This window comes from Symphalangus syndactylus, chromosome 4 (genome assembly GCF_028878055.3).
Source record: "Symphalangus syndactylus isolate Jambi chromosome 4, NHGRI_mSymSyn1-v2.1_pri, whole genome shotgun sequence".
Classification (NCBI taxonomy): Eukaryota; Metazoa; Chordata; class Mammalia; order Primates; family Hylobatidae; genus Symphalangus; species Symphalangus syndactylus.
The window spans coordinates 52,804,294-52,820,928 of record NC_072426.2 but is presented as its reverse complement, the minus strand read 5'-3'; the positions used below and the strand labels follow the sequence as shown (position 1 = coordinate 52,820,928).

At 38.5% G+C, this 16,635-nt stretch overlaps 1 protein-coding gene across 4 annotated transcripts in view; it reads right to left on the bottom strand.

Moving 5' to 3' along the window:
• Positions 1 to 16,635, bottom strand: part of TRPC3 (transient receptor potential cation channel subfamily C member 3) — a 78,184-nt gene that overhangs the window by 36,333 nt on the left and 25,216 nt on the right. For all 4 annotated transcript variants that reach the window (XM_055274676.2, XM_055274678.2, XM_055274680.2 and 1 more), the window contains exons 3-6: positions 14,822 to 15,010; positions 4,864 to 5,028; positions 1,978 to 2,194; positions 261 to 494 (exon numbers count right to left, since the gene is read on the bottom strand). In XM_055274676.2, coding sequence (XP_055130651.1) covers positions 261 to 494; positions 1,978 to 2,194; positions 4,864 to 5,028; positions 14,822 to 15,010 — 805 coding nt within the window. The remainder of the gene's footprint in view (positions 1 to 260; positions 495 to 1,977; positions 2,195 to 4,863; positions 5,029 to 14,821; positions 15,011 to 16,635) is intronic.

Genomic DNA, 16,635 nt, shown 5'->3' with positions numbered 1-16,635 from the left:
CCTTGCAACATTGTCTTTTTATAGCTATGAAAACTGAGGCACAGTGAAACAAATTGACTTGAACAAGTTTACACAGCAAAGGGGGTCAGAGCCTTGAAATGAATCCAGTTTTGTAAGTTCTAAAGTTCATGCTTTCTCCACTGTCCATAAACAGTCAATTCACCTCTCATACTAAACATACTCTAATTGGCATTTCCTTCCAAAATGTGGTTTCAATACCTTTCCAGAAACATCAGGGGACCCTGAAGCTAACAACTTACCATAAGTGAAATACTGTATCTCTGGTGGGAGTGTCACTTCACTGAGGTCGCTCTCTTGGACGTAACTGTCCACATACTGTTGTGCCTTTGTTGCCTGAAGGAAAGCTAGGAATCTGGCTGTGAAAGCAGCAATGAAGATGGAGAGCATCCCAAAGTCGAGCACATTCCACAACTGCAAAATGTATTCCCTAGGTCCTTCCAGCCAGAGCTCTTTACACTCAGACCACATCATTCCTGTCACAACAAACACAGAGGGTGCAGGTCAGATTTTACAGGCTAGACCGAGAAGGCATTATTGTGTCCACCATCAGGTCACATCTCTACCCTACACGTCAAGCACAGCACTAGGCATCACAAAGCATTGACTGACTGACTATGGTCACTGAGGTCCCGTGCAGAGTTAAATGGAATAAGCTCCTGCTAAGAAAATAATTCACCCCACCACACTAGAATTTGGAGAAGCAGTCTACATGTGGCACCAGAGATGTCTCTGTTCATGTAGAGGAGGTGGTGGAGGGGGGTGAGGAGAAGAAAGAAGGAAAGGAAATAAGCAAGGAAGGCTCTTCAAGTTATCCCATAAGACTTTTGGAGAAGAAAATATGTTCTATACAATCACAATGGTTAGTTATCAAACCATAGTGATTATTGGAGAAATAAGTCCACAAGATTTTTAACAAGAAGAATGGTTTCCCAATGATACTCATATCACACTCTTATCCTCCCTTCTCATTTCCATGTCATGCTAAAAAGTGAGCAACATCATTTGAAAAAGACGAAACGCTTGAGTGAGAGGCCCTAGGACACTCTGAAGAAACTGAAAGCAGAAAATGCCATTCTGGGACAAGAGGACAAAATAGTACAACTTAACAACTTAACAAATTGTCCAACTTAACAAATTGTCCTGACTACATAAAGGGAAAATATTGTAGAATTTTTTAAAAATGTAATGGCTTAAAAGAAAATGTATAAAATAATTACTTGACCCAGGCTGAGGCCACAGGAGTGAATGGGAGGAAGAACTAACCTACTAACTCAGAAAATGAGAAGACACCAAGACTCACACTGGATAAAATAAATACAAAAATGACTTTGGATTAATCACAAATAAACAATTTGGTTCCAATCTCCATTTCTTAGCAGAGAGCACAACAAATTCTTTTACTCACATTACTTCAAATTCTTAACACAGCTATTCAAAATGTGTTATTGTAAGATGAAATAGGTTGGTGCAAAAGTAATTGCAGTTTTTGCCATTTTAAAAATAGTAAAAACCACAGTTATTTTTGTACCCAACCTAATAACAAACATTCTGAAGACAAAAACTCTCCTAAAATCTCTGGAACTAAAACAACAAAGAAAATATTTGTCATCAGTTGATAGCCATTGGGTTATTTCATAAGTATTTCAATTAAATAATTAATCACAGTGAGTTACATTTTAAAACTTACATCTTGTTCAATAATTGAAGTTAGATTTCTGAAACATGGTATATTTGTAATTAAGGTCATGTTACTCATAAAAAATTTTATTTAGTGTTAAGGGACACCTTTTAGCATTATCTAGCTAGAAAATTATTTGGTTATTTTGCTATTTAGCTTATCTTGCAACAGTGATGTCACCATATAAGATACAATAACATTTTTTTCAATAGAAAATGACAATTATTTCTATAATTACTTTTTGGTAGAAATTAGGGTATTTAAAATAAAAGGCTTACCAAGAACCCAGACCATAATTAGCATTTCAGTCCATGTAAACTGGGTGGTTTTCACCCTGAAGATCTGTTTGGGATAGTCAATAACTGTGATATTGGGCAGCGTGGTGATGCCTTCGAACCTGTCTGAGGCATTGAACACAAGCAGACCCAGGAAGATGATGAAAGAAGCTGCGTGTGCTACAAACTTCATAAAAGGGCTTCGCAGAATTTTCCCCAGCTGTAACAAAACAAAGAGGAAAAGTTTGCTTCAGAAAACCTGGCTTTCACTTGTGGAGATTACAACATAGGATTAAAAAAAATAGATGAAAGGAGAACACTCAAAATTCTGCTTCTGTTTTCAAAAAGCTCTACATTATGAAAAATATTCTTTTTTAGGGGAATGCTTCCTCCAAAAATAATTTAATAAGTATTCAAAATTCATTGTTCCTAAATGTCCAATTTGTCTTAGGGTAGACTGCATTCACAGATGCACTTCTGGAAGTCACAGGGATACTGGTTCTTGCTCTTATTTTTACACAAAAGTATATGCAAAGTTCGGATTTTAGGGTCTAGAAAAGAAACTTCAACTTTGTATTGTGTAATTCTTTATTGCTTTGTAATTGAGATGTTATGAGGATCTTAAAGACTCATATAAGACATTAAAAACCATTTGAAGATTTAAAAAATTACTACTACAGAAGTAAATTTTAGTTCTCATTTCTAAATATTCCAAAATCAAGTTATACCTGGTATGCTATAAAAAAGGCAGAAAATATTAGAACCAAGATGAATATTGTATGTGTTACTGCCCCTAATAAGAAGAGGGAGATACACAATAATTAAAACCTCTAAGTAGGTTAACTTAATTGAAAGTGATCTCCGAGTTGGATAATCATGTAAATGGTACAAAAGGACTTCCAAAGTTCAGTTTATAATTATTTTAAGGTGACTCCTTTAAAATCCCCTATGATATAATGTCCTTAAAAGTCCCATGTTCCTGTGAAAATGAAAAACCATTCCTCCTGTCCCAAGGGCCTCCACAGTCCAAGAATTAGGTACATTTGGTAGATTTATACACTCTTCTACACTCTCAGACCCTGCTTTTTAACTCTGTCTGTGACCTTATAAAGTACTGAGGTTCACATTTAAGGGACTGTAACTCTGAACAAATGTTTTTGTAGGTCTAGAACCTTAATGTGATGTCAATAAATGATGAAAGAGATGTCAGGTATTTTTGGGATTGAACATGAATACACACAGATGAATGTCACATTTTCCATGTTAGACACAGAAAAATATACAACACATTTACACATCACCTTGTTGTTACACAGCTACAAAAAGGGCATGTTTGGGGGTAGCTTATCCATAGCACATAAAAATTTCTTGGGAATTACCAAGTCTGTTTCTCCTAAAGGTCAATCTTTTAAAACTTTAAATAACATGAAAAGAAAGCAGAATGCCAATCTCAAAAATGGGACATACATGGAAAATTCTTGCTATGTTGCCTTTTTCCATAAGATAGGTGGCATACGGCAGCTCTAAACATGGGCTCTGGGAATGGCTCAACTTCCACGTTTCCCTTCTCTGCAGAGCATGCCACACTGTTAGTTGTACTTGTAAAAGTGCAGGCAAAAAAGAAATGGACTCCAAGATGGCTACTTCAAACCTGATGGAATGTTTTAACTGATTAAGTTCCCCTAACAGACAAACACTCCTAAACCTGAACTTTCCAACTCATTTCCTTCAGAAAGGAAAATTATTTGGGTAGGATATGATTTTTGTTTTATTGCATGCCCTCTCATATTATTTATAGTTTTTCATCTTTAGTGTTTACGTATTTGAAGAATCTTAATTTTCCATGATACGTAACAAAAGAACTTGGCTGAGTCATCAAACATGATCAAAATGACAAACTTTCTGCCTTAACTTGCATGGGCAACTCAATGATGAAATGAGATGGATGAATGTTCTCACACATATATGGTGTTCGCAGAGCAGAACTCTGCCGGGGGAGACTGCTGAGCCAGAGAGATGACAGATTTCCAGGATCATTTGTAAGTGCCCTTGACTCATTTGCCTTGAAACTACCTCTGACTTAAACAAAACCAAATTTCAGAATATAAAAACAGGATTAAAGGATCTCAGCACAGCTCCTTCTCTCTGGCAGTGCCTGTAATAACTGGCATGAATAGTATTCCTTTCCACATCTTGCTAGGGGATCTCTTGGACACAAGTAAATTGATTTTACATTGGAAAGTTGAAAGGAGAATAAAGGTACTAACCAAAATGATCCAAGCAAAAACAAATAAACAATCTAAAAAAATCCAAAATCCCTGAACCTAAATCCTACATTTTTAAGAACTGTCTGAATTAACAAAGGGCTAGGGGAACCTGACATGCATTTTCTTGAAGACTTTGGATACCACCGCTGTTCTCAAACTGTGCTTCACACACTTAGCCCTGGATTTCTTCTGACAGGTCCAAACGGGTTGCCCTTCTAGTTCCCAGCGGAACTGTTTCTTGGTACTGCTGCAGTAGTGCTCTCCATTCCCCAGTCTGTTCACAGGCCAGTCCAGTCAACACTCTACTTATTAAGCCGTCAATAAAATCAGTACAAGGGCTACTTCACTCAAGCAGCTTTTCCTTCTCTGTCTACCATGAGGATTTTATCTTAAAAGCCTAAGTACTTTATGCCTGCAAATGTGGTATATTCCACTGGTACCAAATCCTTTTTCATCCCTTATTTGAATTGATCCAGTAATTAAAAAGGAGAATCTGTGTTCTTGAGTCAATTAACATTCAGGGTAAAACTGATAAGATTCTTAAGCATGAAGCTTTTTATTTTTTTATCCCAAAGAGACACAGTACACCACCACAGAGGAAATAGATGTAGAAAGCAAGTACCCTGCTGCAAGGTGCGATCCAGTAGCCAATGGCCAGGAATGGAAGGCCCAGGGCCACGACCAGCACAACGAGACACTTGATCGCTATGGTCTGCTCCCTTAGGCCTGAGAGGTTCTCATACCAGATTGTCAAGAGCTGCTGCTGGCAGTTGGGATGAGCCACAAACTATTGGGAGAGAGAGAGTTTGAGAAGGGGAGAGAAAGGTAAGTTACCATACCATTGTCAATAGTTCAACTATTAAATACACATGCATCCTAAAGATATTAAAGCATATTTTTTCTAGCATATTGGTACTGGAAGGTTCTGGTAATATTCTTCTTAGCTTTCCCTCCATTTTTCAAAATTGTTTCAGAACTAACAGAAGAATCAGAATGGAAATGAGAAGGTAAAATTGGTGTTGTCCTTAATCATGGTTCTTTTTGATAGAAACCCTCCATGATTCACAGATTTCTCTGTGGAATCTGGGTGACATCTGGCTTCTTTTGTAAAAATGTGTCCCATCTTGCCGTTGGCCAGCTTACTTGCATTCAGTTCAAAATGGAAAAGAAGAAAAGTTACTTGGTTTATTGTAGGCTATAGCTAAAAGAGAAATGTGTGAAGTTTCGCGAGCAACCCCTAAAATGCTACGTATAAAAAAATGCATAATGCACCCTTTGTGTAATTATGTACTATTACTGCAAATCTGTAAAAGGTCTGAAAAATAATCAATGAACTTGCAAATATTATGCTGGGTCTACACGTGCACTTCTTCCAGGAACTGGCACCAAACGCCACTTCCCTCCTGTCCTCCTTTTTATTGCTTCCTTTATCAAAAGGTCAAAAGAACACGACTACTTATCTTCAGCAGTTCTTTAATAAATACAATTCTAATCAGGAAAAATGAGCAAATTATACTTATTTCAGCCTAGCCATTTGATTTTTTTTTCCCATTTGATTTTGTTAAGTTATCTGCCTGCATCATTTAGAGGGACTGGGATTTCTTTAAAGCCCTGTTCTTATTCAAGAAGCAGAATGTGTTTGTAGTCAGGCCCATGTAAAGGTCCCTATGCCAAAATCTGCCCATTTGTAGCTAGACACACCTTTTTTTGAATGGTCATATGCTCTTTGTCCAAGCTCAGGAATTCAAAAATCAACTATAAGTGACAACATATTTTTTAAAGGAGTTCTTAGCAACACAAAAATCAAGGTGTCACTGTCTTCTAAAAAACAGAATAAACAATAACAATGAACATGTTAAGAAACACCCATGCAATGTTTTTGGGAACTGAGAAACAAAGAGAGTAGCTGCAGTTCCTATTTGTCAAAAGGTTCCTCTTTGATCAAGTTCTAGTTAATGATCCTGATGATTCTTAGTAACTCCAGGCAATTCCTAGAGTTATTAATATTTGGCTCTTTATCAAAGCCCACCTACAAGGAAATGCACAGGTTTCCACTGACTGGTGCATAGTTTCCCATCAACAATTTTAATTAAAAAAGAAAGTCTCATCTCCCAGGACAGGCAATGTAGGTACAATTTCCCCCAAATCCCTGCTTTTGCCCCCAGAGTGCACCCAGTGTAGAAGTCCACTGATGGCTGCACTGGCGGCTGCCTCTGCACCACCATACACGCATACTCAACGACCCACAGACAGAGGTGGTGAGAATAAATTTACGAATATTAGATTTGAAATAATTAACTGAGTTATTATGTTGAAATTCTAAGCCTCAATGTGATGGGTATTAGAAAGCTAGGCTTTCGGGAGGTAATTAGATCACGAGGGAGGAGCCTTCATGAATGAGACTGGAGCCCTGACAGGAAGAGGTGGGAGAGCTCGCTCTCTTTCCACCATGTGAGGATACAATGAGAAGTCAGCAGTCTGCAACCCAGAGGAGAGCCCTCATCAGATCTTCACCATGCTGGCATCCTCATTTTGGATTTCCAGCCTCCAGAACTGTAAGAAATAATTTTTTTTTTTTTTTTTTTTTGAGATGGAGTTTCTCTTTTGTTGCCCTGGCTGGAGTGCAATGGCACAATCTCGTCTCACCACAACCTCCGCTTCCCGGGTTCAAGTGATTCTCCTACCTCAGCCTCCCAAGCAGCTGAGATTACAGGCATGTGCCACCATGCCTGGCTAATTTTTTGTATTTTTAGTAGAGACGGGGTTTCTCCATGGTGGTCAGGCTGGTCTCAAACTCTCAACCTCAGGTGATCCGCCCGCCTCAGCCTCTCAAAGTGCTGGGATTACAGGCATGAGCCACCACGCCTGGCCGAGAAATAAATTTCTGTTGTTTATAAACCACCCAGCCTATGGTACTTAGTTACAGCAGCCTGAACTAAGAAGCACATTTTATCATGCTAGTTCCTTTCCATTCAGTTTTCAAAATCCCAGGTCCTGATTTTCAGTAGCTGCTAGTTGCCGAGGATGTATTAGATCTTCTCTCCAAACCCAGGATTTTGTCACTTTTCCACGGTTCTAAGTTTAGAAAATGGCATTTCACAGACCAATGCAATCATTATTTGAACTCATGAATATCAAAGTTGAAGGCTTCCTGGGTATATGTGACAACTTTCTAGGATTCTTGCTGAGAACTTCTCCAAACTTCCACTTCTGCTCCTGTACTATATTTAGATCATTTCCTTCCTGCTTCACCTCTCCCTCTATGGTCCCCAAATGTCCTTTATTCATTCATTCATTTATTAACTCATCAAAATGTCTTAAGCCTCTCCTATGATCCAGGCAGTATATTGGGCAAGTATATTGGTACAAGAAGATAAAAATGGAAGCATCAGAGTTGAATCAAGTGATAAGAGGTCATTGTTCTAGGGTACACAGTAAGCTTTGAATAGACACAAAATAAGCTACTATAACTGAGACTTCAACTCATAGGCTTATCAAGATGCCTAATCAGAATTTAAAAGAGTCTTAATTTGAATGTTGGTACAAGTATCTTGATATTTGGAGGATCTGCATTTGTGGGAAGTTAGATATAAATAAAAGGCATCCCTGGTGGCTGCGGCCAGGCTAAGCTTAGGACAGATAATGGTGCATTCAGGGTAAACTACAGGTGGAGCATATAATGTCGTCAAATCTGATTACCACTTAGGAAATCAACAATGCAGTTTTTAGACCAAGAGTTTCTGTAGGAAACAAAATTCCCATGAAGTTAAGATACAGGTGGGCATGTGTCCATATGGAATTGATGGACAAATTTCCCTTTTGTGAGTGTCTGGTAGCTATCGTTTGAATGTGTCTCCTCCAAAATTCAGGTGCTGTCAATGTGGTAGAGTTAACAGGTGGGGCCTTCAAGAGGTGATTAGGCCATGAGGGCTGCTCCCTTGTTAATGGTATTAAGACGCTTACAAAAAAGGCTTCATGCAGCATTCAGCTAGCTTGCTCTTCTACTCTTCTGCCATGTGAGGACGTAGTGTTCCTCCCCTCTAGAGGATGCAGCCCTCACCAGACTACCAAACCTGCTGGTGCCTTGATCTTGGACTTCCCAGCCTCCAGAACTATGAGACAAGAAAGTTTTGTTCTTATAAGTCTCTCCATCTCAGGCATTCTATTATAACAACACAAACAGACTAAGGCACTAGTCGTTCTTAGGTTTTAAACTCTTGAGGACAGAAATATTAATGTTATAGTATATCTCCCTTTCCTACTCCTCCTCCTTGGACTAATTTTTAAATTTGAAGATGTGCTTTACGGCATTAATTACATATTTATAAAGATTGCACAGCTTCAAAGACTTGATGGACTCAATCCTTTCCATATGGCATATATGTGATGGTCAATCTTTGACTTGATGTAACCTGTACTACAGTGCAAACACTTACTCTACATTAAGTAGTAACCAAAATTGTGGTGTTTGCATTTTGCCTGTTACACTTTAAAATTCAGCTTAACAGGTCTATTTCCTATGCTTCTAATTCTACTCTTTTTTTTTGAGATAATTATACACAACTTCATGGATTCTGTCGATTCCATTTAATCCACACAAACAGATTTTCCTCTAATGATGTAAAATCCTAATGCAAGTACACAAGGAGCATTTCAAAAAGTAAGTAAAGCCAGTACAATAATAGCTTGTGAAGGCAAAATAGCTAATCCCTTTAGGAGATGAGTTTTGGTCTTTTCAATGACTTCAAAATAGGGCAGTGACCTTTATACCTGAAAAGTATTTTACCTCCTGAAAAATCTCCTTATGTCACTACACCAGTTATGCCCAACTGGATAACATTTGTATGCTGTTTCCTAACTTCAGTGGACCAGCAAATTGAAGTCATAACAAAAATAATACCCTTATTTTGAGTTTTCTTATTTAAAGAGAGAATGCTTGACACAAGAAAATCTCAATCTTTCAATTGGACAGTCAGCACTGAGAACAAATGAAATGTTTTTTCTTGCCAAATGACTAATAGATTATAAACTGAACCACTGATCAGGGCAGGTTAGGGAAAACAATCAAATTTTAAACTTAAAAATTAATTCATGTTACACTGTTTTTCATCAAATCAGCCTTCACAAGAACCGTCTTCACGGGAATACTGTTGTGTAAAACATGGCAGAAACTCTGGATTTGTTTTTAATGATACTGTTAGAGCCACAATTCATACAATTTAAAGGAAAATATTCTTGTAAATAACAACTAGGCAATTCAACTTCTTTTTAAAACTCAATGAATTGTGAAATATAAACCTAAAACTTACATTGCACACGTTTTCTGGATTTTCAAGCTTGCTGAGTGTAAAATGCTCTGTTATCTCTTGGTGGCTGGGGAAGACCAGGACAAGAGGCCACACAGTGCAGGACACAGGACTGTGCTGGCCAGCACACCCATTCCAAAGTCTCAGTGATGTATTTACCACTCTCTCATTGCATTTCTTTAATTCTGGGCTTCCCCTGCACACTTTTTGCACAGAAAGTGGATACATAATGGATGCTTTTATCCTGTTCATACTGCTGCATGTTTCTTTTTAGGATGGCTTTTCTACATTTAAATCTAATCCTACTATGGAGGAAATATTAACAGGAGAGCAGAAACGAAGAACTCAGGAAATGTTCTCCTTCTCTTTCTGAGAGCCCAGTTTTCCAGATTCAGTGGTCTACCAAGCTCTAGTATCTTTTGTCAAAAACTTTCTCACGATAGACATAGCTCACGGTGAAGTAGGTAGAACTTTGGTTATTTCTATGGTGGGGAGTGGATTAATGTTCAGCTGTACATCACAGAGCAGGATAGAGGTAGAGTCAGAATTAGAACTCAAGACTTTTGGAGGTGGGGCAAATAGTCCATTATTCTAATTAAACAAAATTAGTGTTTTTGCCTAAAATTTAATTTTCTTGTACCCATTTTCAGAAAATCAAATTTCATCTTCCAGTCTATTCCATTCTCTTTTCAAAGAATAATATAGGTATTTCTATAAATAGTGATAGTGTTTACTATCCTTCCAGTTTTATAATTTACCTTAGAGACCCCTTAAAAATGATTTTAGGCTGGACGCAGTGGCTCACAACTGTAATCCTAGCACTCTAAGAAGCTGAGGTGGGCGGATCACTTGAGGTCAGGAGTTCAAGACCAGCCTGGCCAACATAGTAAAACCACATCTCTACTAAAAATACAAAAATTAGCCAGGCATGGATGATGGGCGCCTGTAATCCCAGCTACTCGGGAGGCTGAGGCAGGAAAATTGCTTGAACCTGGGAGGTAGAGGTTGCAGTGAGCCGAGATCTCACCACTGTACTCAAGCCTGGGTGACAGAGTGAGACTCCATTTCAAAAAAAAGAAAAAAAAAAGATTTTAGGATGAATAATCTTCAAAATCCATTCCCTGTTAGTAAAGATGCAGGCAGATGGTTGCTGTTTTACTATCAGCATTGAGAATTGTAAATTTTTATTCTTTGTTAGTTTAAGAGAAGGAAAATGGTATTTGTACATTAGTATACTTTTATCACTAAAAGGTCTGAAAATTTTAAATATACATGTTAGCCATTTGAATTTTCTCTTCTGTGACATGCCTATTCAAATCTTTTGCTGATTTTTCTACAGGGCTCTGGATGTTTTCCTTACAAATTTGTTTGAGTTATTGGGATATTAAGAAGATCAATCTTTTGTGAGTTATAATCGAAAAAACATGTTTCCTAGTGTAGCCTTCACTTTTTTGTTTATAATCTTTCTGATGTCATACAGAGGTTTTAAATTATATGTGGCCAGATCATTTGCATTTGTGCTTGGAGATTTCTTCACTTTTATATGAGAAAGTCCTTTCCGACATAAACATTAAATTCATGGTCATGTATCTCCTATTCTGGTGTTTTCTATATTCATTTTCTGGATTAACTGTCATTGAGTTCTGTAAGGCCTGGGTTGAACTCATGCTTTGATTTCTAGCAAAGACCAGAGCTCTGGGAATCCTGAGCCCAGTTAGAAGACAATAGACTCAGAACCAGAGCTGGGAGTAGGTCTTGGGCAGAGGGTAGAAAAAAGACTTCCTGAGTCTCATATGCGGCCAATATGGCTTACAATTAGGTAAGAATGGTTTCCCTGGTGGAATTATGGGTTGATTTGAATAAATATGAGTTTATTATGTTATCAGGGGGTGGGGGAGTCCATAACATATAAAGTTACTTTGAAATCCCAATGGCTTGCATATGGCTGTGGACTACCCCTGTGCCAGAGTGGGCAGGGTTTGTGCATCATTATAACCCAAGATGTGGTTTTGCTTGGAGACTAGAAATGAGATGGTGGGAAAACAAAGCAGCAGGAGTGGGTGGGGTGATATTTTTCCTCCTTGTGAGAGTGAAGATGGGTGAGTGTTGACTGAAAATGAAGGAAGCCTTTGTTTTTTTTTGTTTGTTTGTTTTCTGTTTTTTGTTTTTTGTTTTTTTTTTTTTTTGAGTTGGAGTCTCGCTCTGTCGCCCAGGCTGGAGTGCAGTGGCGCGATCTTGGCTCACTACAAGCTCTGCCTCCCAGGTTCATGCCATTCTCCTGCCTCAGCCTCTCTAGTAGCTGGAACTACAGGCACCTGCCACCATGCCCGTCTAATTTTTTTGTATGTTTTTTAGTAGAGACGGGGTTTCACCGTGTTAGCCAGGACGGTCTCGATCTCCTGACCTCGTGATCCACCTGCCTTGGCCTCCCAAAGTGCTGGGATTACAGGTGTGAGCCACCGTGCCCAGCCATGAAGGAAGCCTTTGAAAGGAAGAAAGAAAGGAGGAATTGGGTCTTTGCAAGTATTCTAGAATAGAATTCTTACACACATTTATTATTCTAGAACAGAATTCTTACATACATTTATTATTCTAGAATAGAATTCTTACATACAGTTATTGACTGAAGATTCCAAATCAAAGAGTCTAACTAATACTCCTTTTATAGCATAAAACAAACAAAACCAGAAAAGTTTGCAAAAGTCCTAAATCTCCTTACAGTTCTAATTTTTTTTTTGTTGCCTGATGGTTGACTGACACCAATTTATTGTTAACGACACCTCATACATTGTAACCTACATGCCAGTTTATTGAAAATTGACATGCAGGAAGACATAAACTCTGCAAGGCAGTTTAGTTGACAGAAGCACAAGTGTAGATGAGCTGTCTCTGCTCATATAACACTTCCAAAGCAATGATAAGAAACCAGTGACAACTGAAATCAATTCTCTCAGGTGCCAAAGAAAAGAGATACATATTGCAGGATGTGTGAATATATGTCCAGACAGTTTTCTAAAAAGCAGTTTACTATCAGTCTTGCTCAAAACTATCCTTTTCCCTCAATATATTAATAACAAAACCTCAACTAGCAAGAACCCTCTGAGAGGAGGGCAATCTAGCCAATTTTATTATCTTGTAACATACTTTCCTTGAAAAGTCATTTTATTTCAATCTTTACTGAGAATCTTCACATTTGACTGTCTTATGAAGTAGAGAAGAGATCTGCCATTAATGGTTGACCAAAATCTTGCAAATACTATGTGTAGAAGTTTTCTACATTGTGGTAATAGAATTATGTGTGTCAGAAGAGAGAGAGACAGAGAGGAGGGGAGAGAGAAAGAGGAGAAAGAGACAGAGAGAGAGAGAGAGAGATTTCCCCATCCTCACTTGCTGCTAGGGTGCAAGCATTGGCTTAGGTTCCACTGATCAGGGGCATTTTGACCAGTGGAAGGGGCCATATGAAAACAGGCAGGATTCAGAGCATCCTCTCTGTGCTGATATGGGAGCAGCAGAGGCAGAATTGTTCTGTTTGGGCCACAGAAACTCCCTTAACAGGTCAGCGTGGTGCCTGGTTCTGGGTGAGGTTTTTGGAAGCACACCTTAGGTAAGCTTGTTCCTCTACCTCTTCTTAGGATTCTGTGAGCTTCCTCAATATCACTTACTAAATTCCTTCCTGCTTAAATCAACTCCTCTTACTAAGGACTTGATTCAGTACAAGGGGCATGAAATCGGTCTTTGATGAGTGAGGATTAACTAGCTTAAGAGTCATCACTCTGGGTATGAATTTTCATAATGTAGAAATGTTATTATTAGTAGCTAATACTTATTGAGCAATCACCATGTACTACTGTGTGCTAATTACATGCATTATCTCATGCAATCCTTAAACAAATGAATAAGTAGGTACAACTATTGTCTTCACTTTACTAGTGAGCAGATGGAGGCTTGGATGGTTAGGTGACTTGCTCATGGTCACACAGGAGCACATGGTGATGTTAGGACCTGAATCCTTACAGATTAGCTCTAGTGCCTGTCCTCTTAAGCACCATGTCACACTGCAGAAAAGACAGAACACTTGGCTCTTTGTAGATTGACCAACTTCATAAAACCAGAGCTGATAACAGTTTATTTCTTTGTGATTATCAGTTTCTCTTAAAGTACAAAAATGTCTGTTATATAACATGTATAAAATATTGGATTCCGGATAACTGAGATATTTATTATTGTGAAACATTATAACTACAATTTTTGTGAATTATTTAAAAGCCCCATGCAAGTTAGCAAATAGATACACATAACAGTTTTTCTGCAGTATTCAGAGTAAAAAATCATAATTTTTATTTCTGGCACCTGCATGACCAACTCCATAGTTACGTGACCTTAGACATGTCATTGAAGCTTGGCAATCCTCAGTTTCCTTGTAGAATAGAAACCCCATCATCTATCTGATGTATTTTATAGATAAAATGAATAATAATATAGACTTGCTGCAAGGATTCACATAACAATGTAAAAGTGCCCTACAAAGATGTATACAAGTAACAGCATTATTAATTGTATTGTAATTAACAGTTTACAGAGTGTTTTTGCATATCTTAACCCATTTAAATTCCACCAAAACCCTGAGGTAGATAACAGATATTGTCCTCCTTGTACATGAGGGAACTGAAATTTAAAAATTTATGACTTATTCAGGGTCCCACCATGGGTAAAAACTAGAAAGGATCAGAAGCTACACAGTTAACTTGCAACTTTTCCCCCCACATAAAAATCTTTTATCAATAGCATCTATTGTTTTATTTTATTTTTTGAGACAAGGTCTTGCTTGCTCTGTTGCCCAGGCTGGAGTGCAGTGGTGCTATCATTGCTCACGGCAGCTTCTAATCTCCTGGGCTCAAGTGATCCTCCTGCCTCAGCCTCCCGAGTAGCTGGAACTACAGGCACGTGCCACCATGCCTGGCTAATTTTTAAATTTTTAGTAGAGACACGGTCTCGCTGTGTTGCCCAGCTGGTCTTGAACACCTGGCCTCAAGTGATCCTCCTGCTTCGGCCTCCCAAAGCGCTGAGATTATAGGCCCCAAAGTGCTGAGATTACAGGCACATGCCATCATGCCCAGCTAATTTTGTTTATTTTTTGTAGAGACACAGTCTCATTATGTTGCCCAGCCTACTAGCATCTAGTCTTATTATTTTAATAATTTTCCTAGGATTATGGCATAGTTTGTATCACATGTTTATCCTAATATGGCACTAGATGAAAGTAGGCCCACTCACCTTTTTGACTTCATACTTAATGGCAAGTTTGACACGACTTAATGAAGCTTTGTGCCTGTGTACCTCCAGAGGCTCTGCTGATTCCAGATCTCCATTTAGAATGGCTTCTACCTCTTCTGAGTCTCGGCAGAGATCCAGCACACCCACTACAAAGTCTTTGCATTGCATGGAGAGCTTCCGATAGTCATTCTAAGAACAAGAGGTTTAGTGTTTTAACACAAATAATTTGCTTTTATTCAATGGAAAGTATTTGGGTGAATTAGAAAAAGGTATCCCTTCTTTTGGGGGTAGAAAGCTGCAGCCTACCTGGATGCAAGGCTTGTTGAGCTGAATACAGGCTGGATTTGCACCCACCCAACCCTTTAGCCAGGTTTCCTTCTGCTGCAACCAGCCCAACCATCCAAAATAGTTCTGAAAATGGCATGATCATAATCTCACTTATATGTGGAATCTAAAAAAGTCAAACTCAGAGAATAGAAAAGTGGCTACCAGAGGCAGGGGGTGGGAGTAGGAGGTAGGGTGAAGTAGAGATGGAATGAGGAAATATTGGTCAAAGTGAACGAAGTTTCATTTAGACAGGAGAAATAAGTTTTTGAGATCTATCTGCACGGCACAGTGACTATAGCTTTAATACTGTACTATATACTTCAAAATTGATGAGTAAATTTCAAATGTCTCACTACTGCAAAAAGTAATGTGAGGTGATAGATATGTTAATTAGCTTGATTTAATCATTTCACATTGTATACATATATCGAAGCATCCCATGGTACCACATAAATATATACAATAATTATTTGTCAATTAAAAAATTTAAAAAGCATTTACTCAAAAAAGTATATGCTGAAAGACCAAGGGATCAAAGAGTTTTCTCTCATTTGTACAAACAACAGTTCTTGTAAAGCCAAAACAAGACCATTTCTACATTGGAAATTTTTCTATAATGGCAATTTTTCTAAAATGGCAATTTGATGTAGAAGATCAACTATATGTGATATGAAAGTTGTCAAAACTAAGTCAACTGTGTTAAAAACAACACAAAACAAAAAAACCCTGACTAACAGAGTCAGAGAAGGCCATGAAGGGAGGGTTCTCACACATAAAACTGTCACAAAAGACTGCAAAAACCATAACCTTGCATAAAGGCCATGGTAACCTTACACAAAAAATACCTCTGTGAGGACATCTGCCCAGCAACTGCCTGTACAACTTTGGACTGGCTCTGCCTTTGTTATTGTTCCTGGAGTGTAGCCTTCCTCACTCTTCCTTTAAAAACCGGGTCTTTCTTTACCTCCCTGAATACACACATAGTTTACTACGTCACTTGTATTTCCACTGCAATGTTATATTCCCAAATAAATATGATTTTCTATTTTTTTCGTTTTCTTTTTTTTTTTTTTAGATGGAGTCTTGCTCTGTCACCCAGGCTGGAGTACAGTGGCACGATCTTGGCTCACTGCAACCTCCCCCTCCCAGGTTCAAGCAATTTTCCTACCTCAGCCTCCCAAGTAGCTGGGATTACAGGCATGTGCCACCACACCCAGCTATCTTTTGTATTTTCAGTAGAGATGGGGTTTCACCATATTGGCCAGACTGGTCTTGAACTCCTGACCTCAAATGATCCACCCACCTGGGCCTCCCAAAGTGCTGGGATTACAGGCGTGAGTCACCGCACCCGACCTCATTTTCTTTTAGAGAACCTCTCTCTCTGTTATTTAGGTTGACAGTGAAAAATAACTTGTCCAATTCATCATCCCTTGCCTCACTGGAGACATTGCTTCTCAAAGTGTAGTCCTCAGACCAGCAGCATCAGC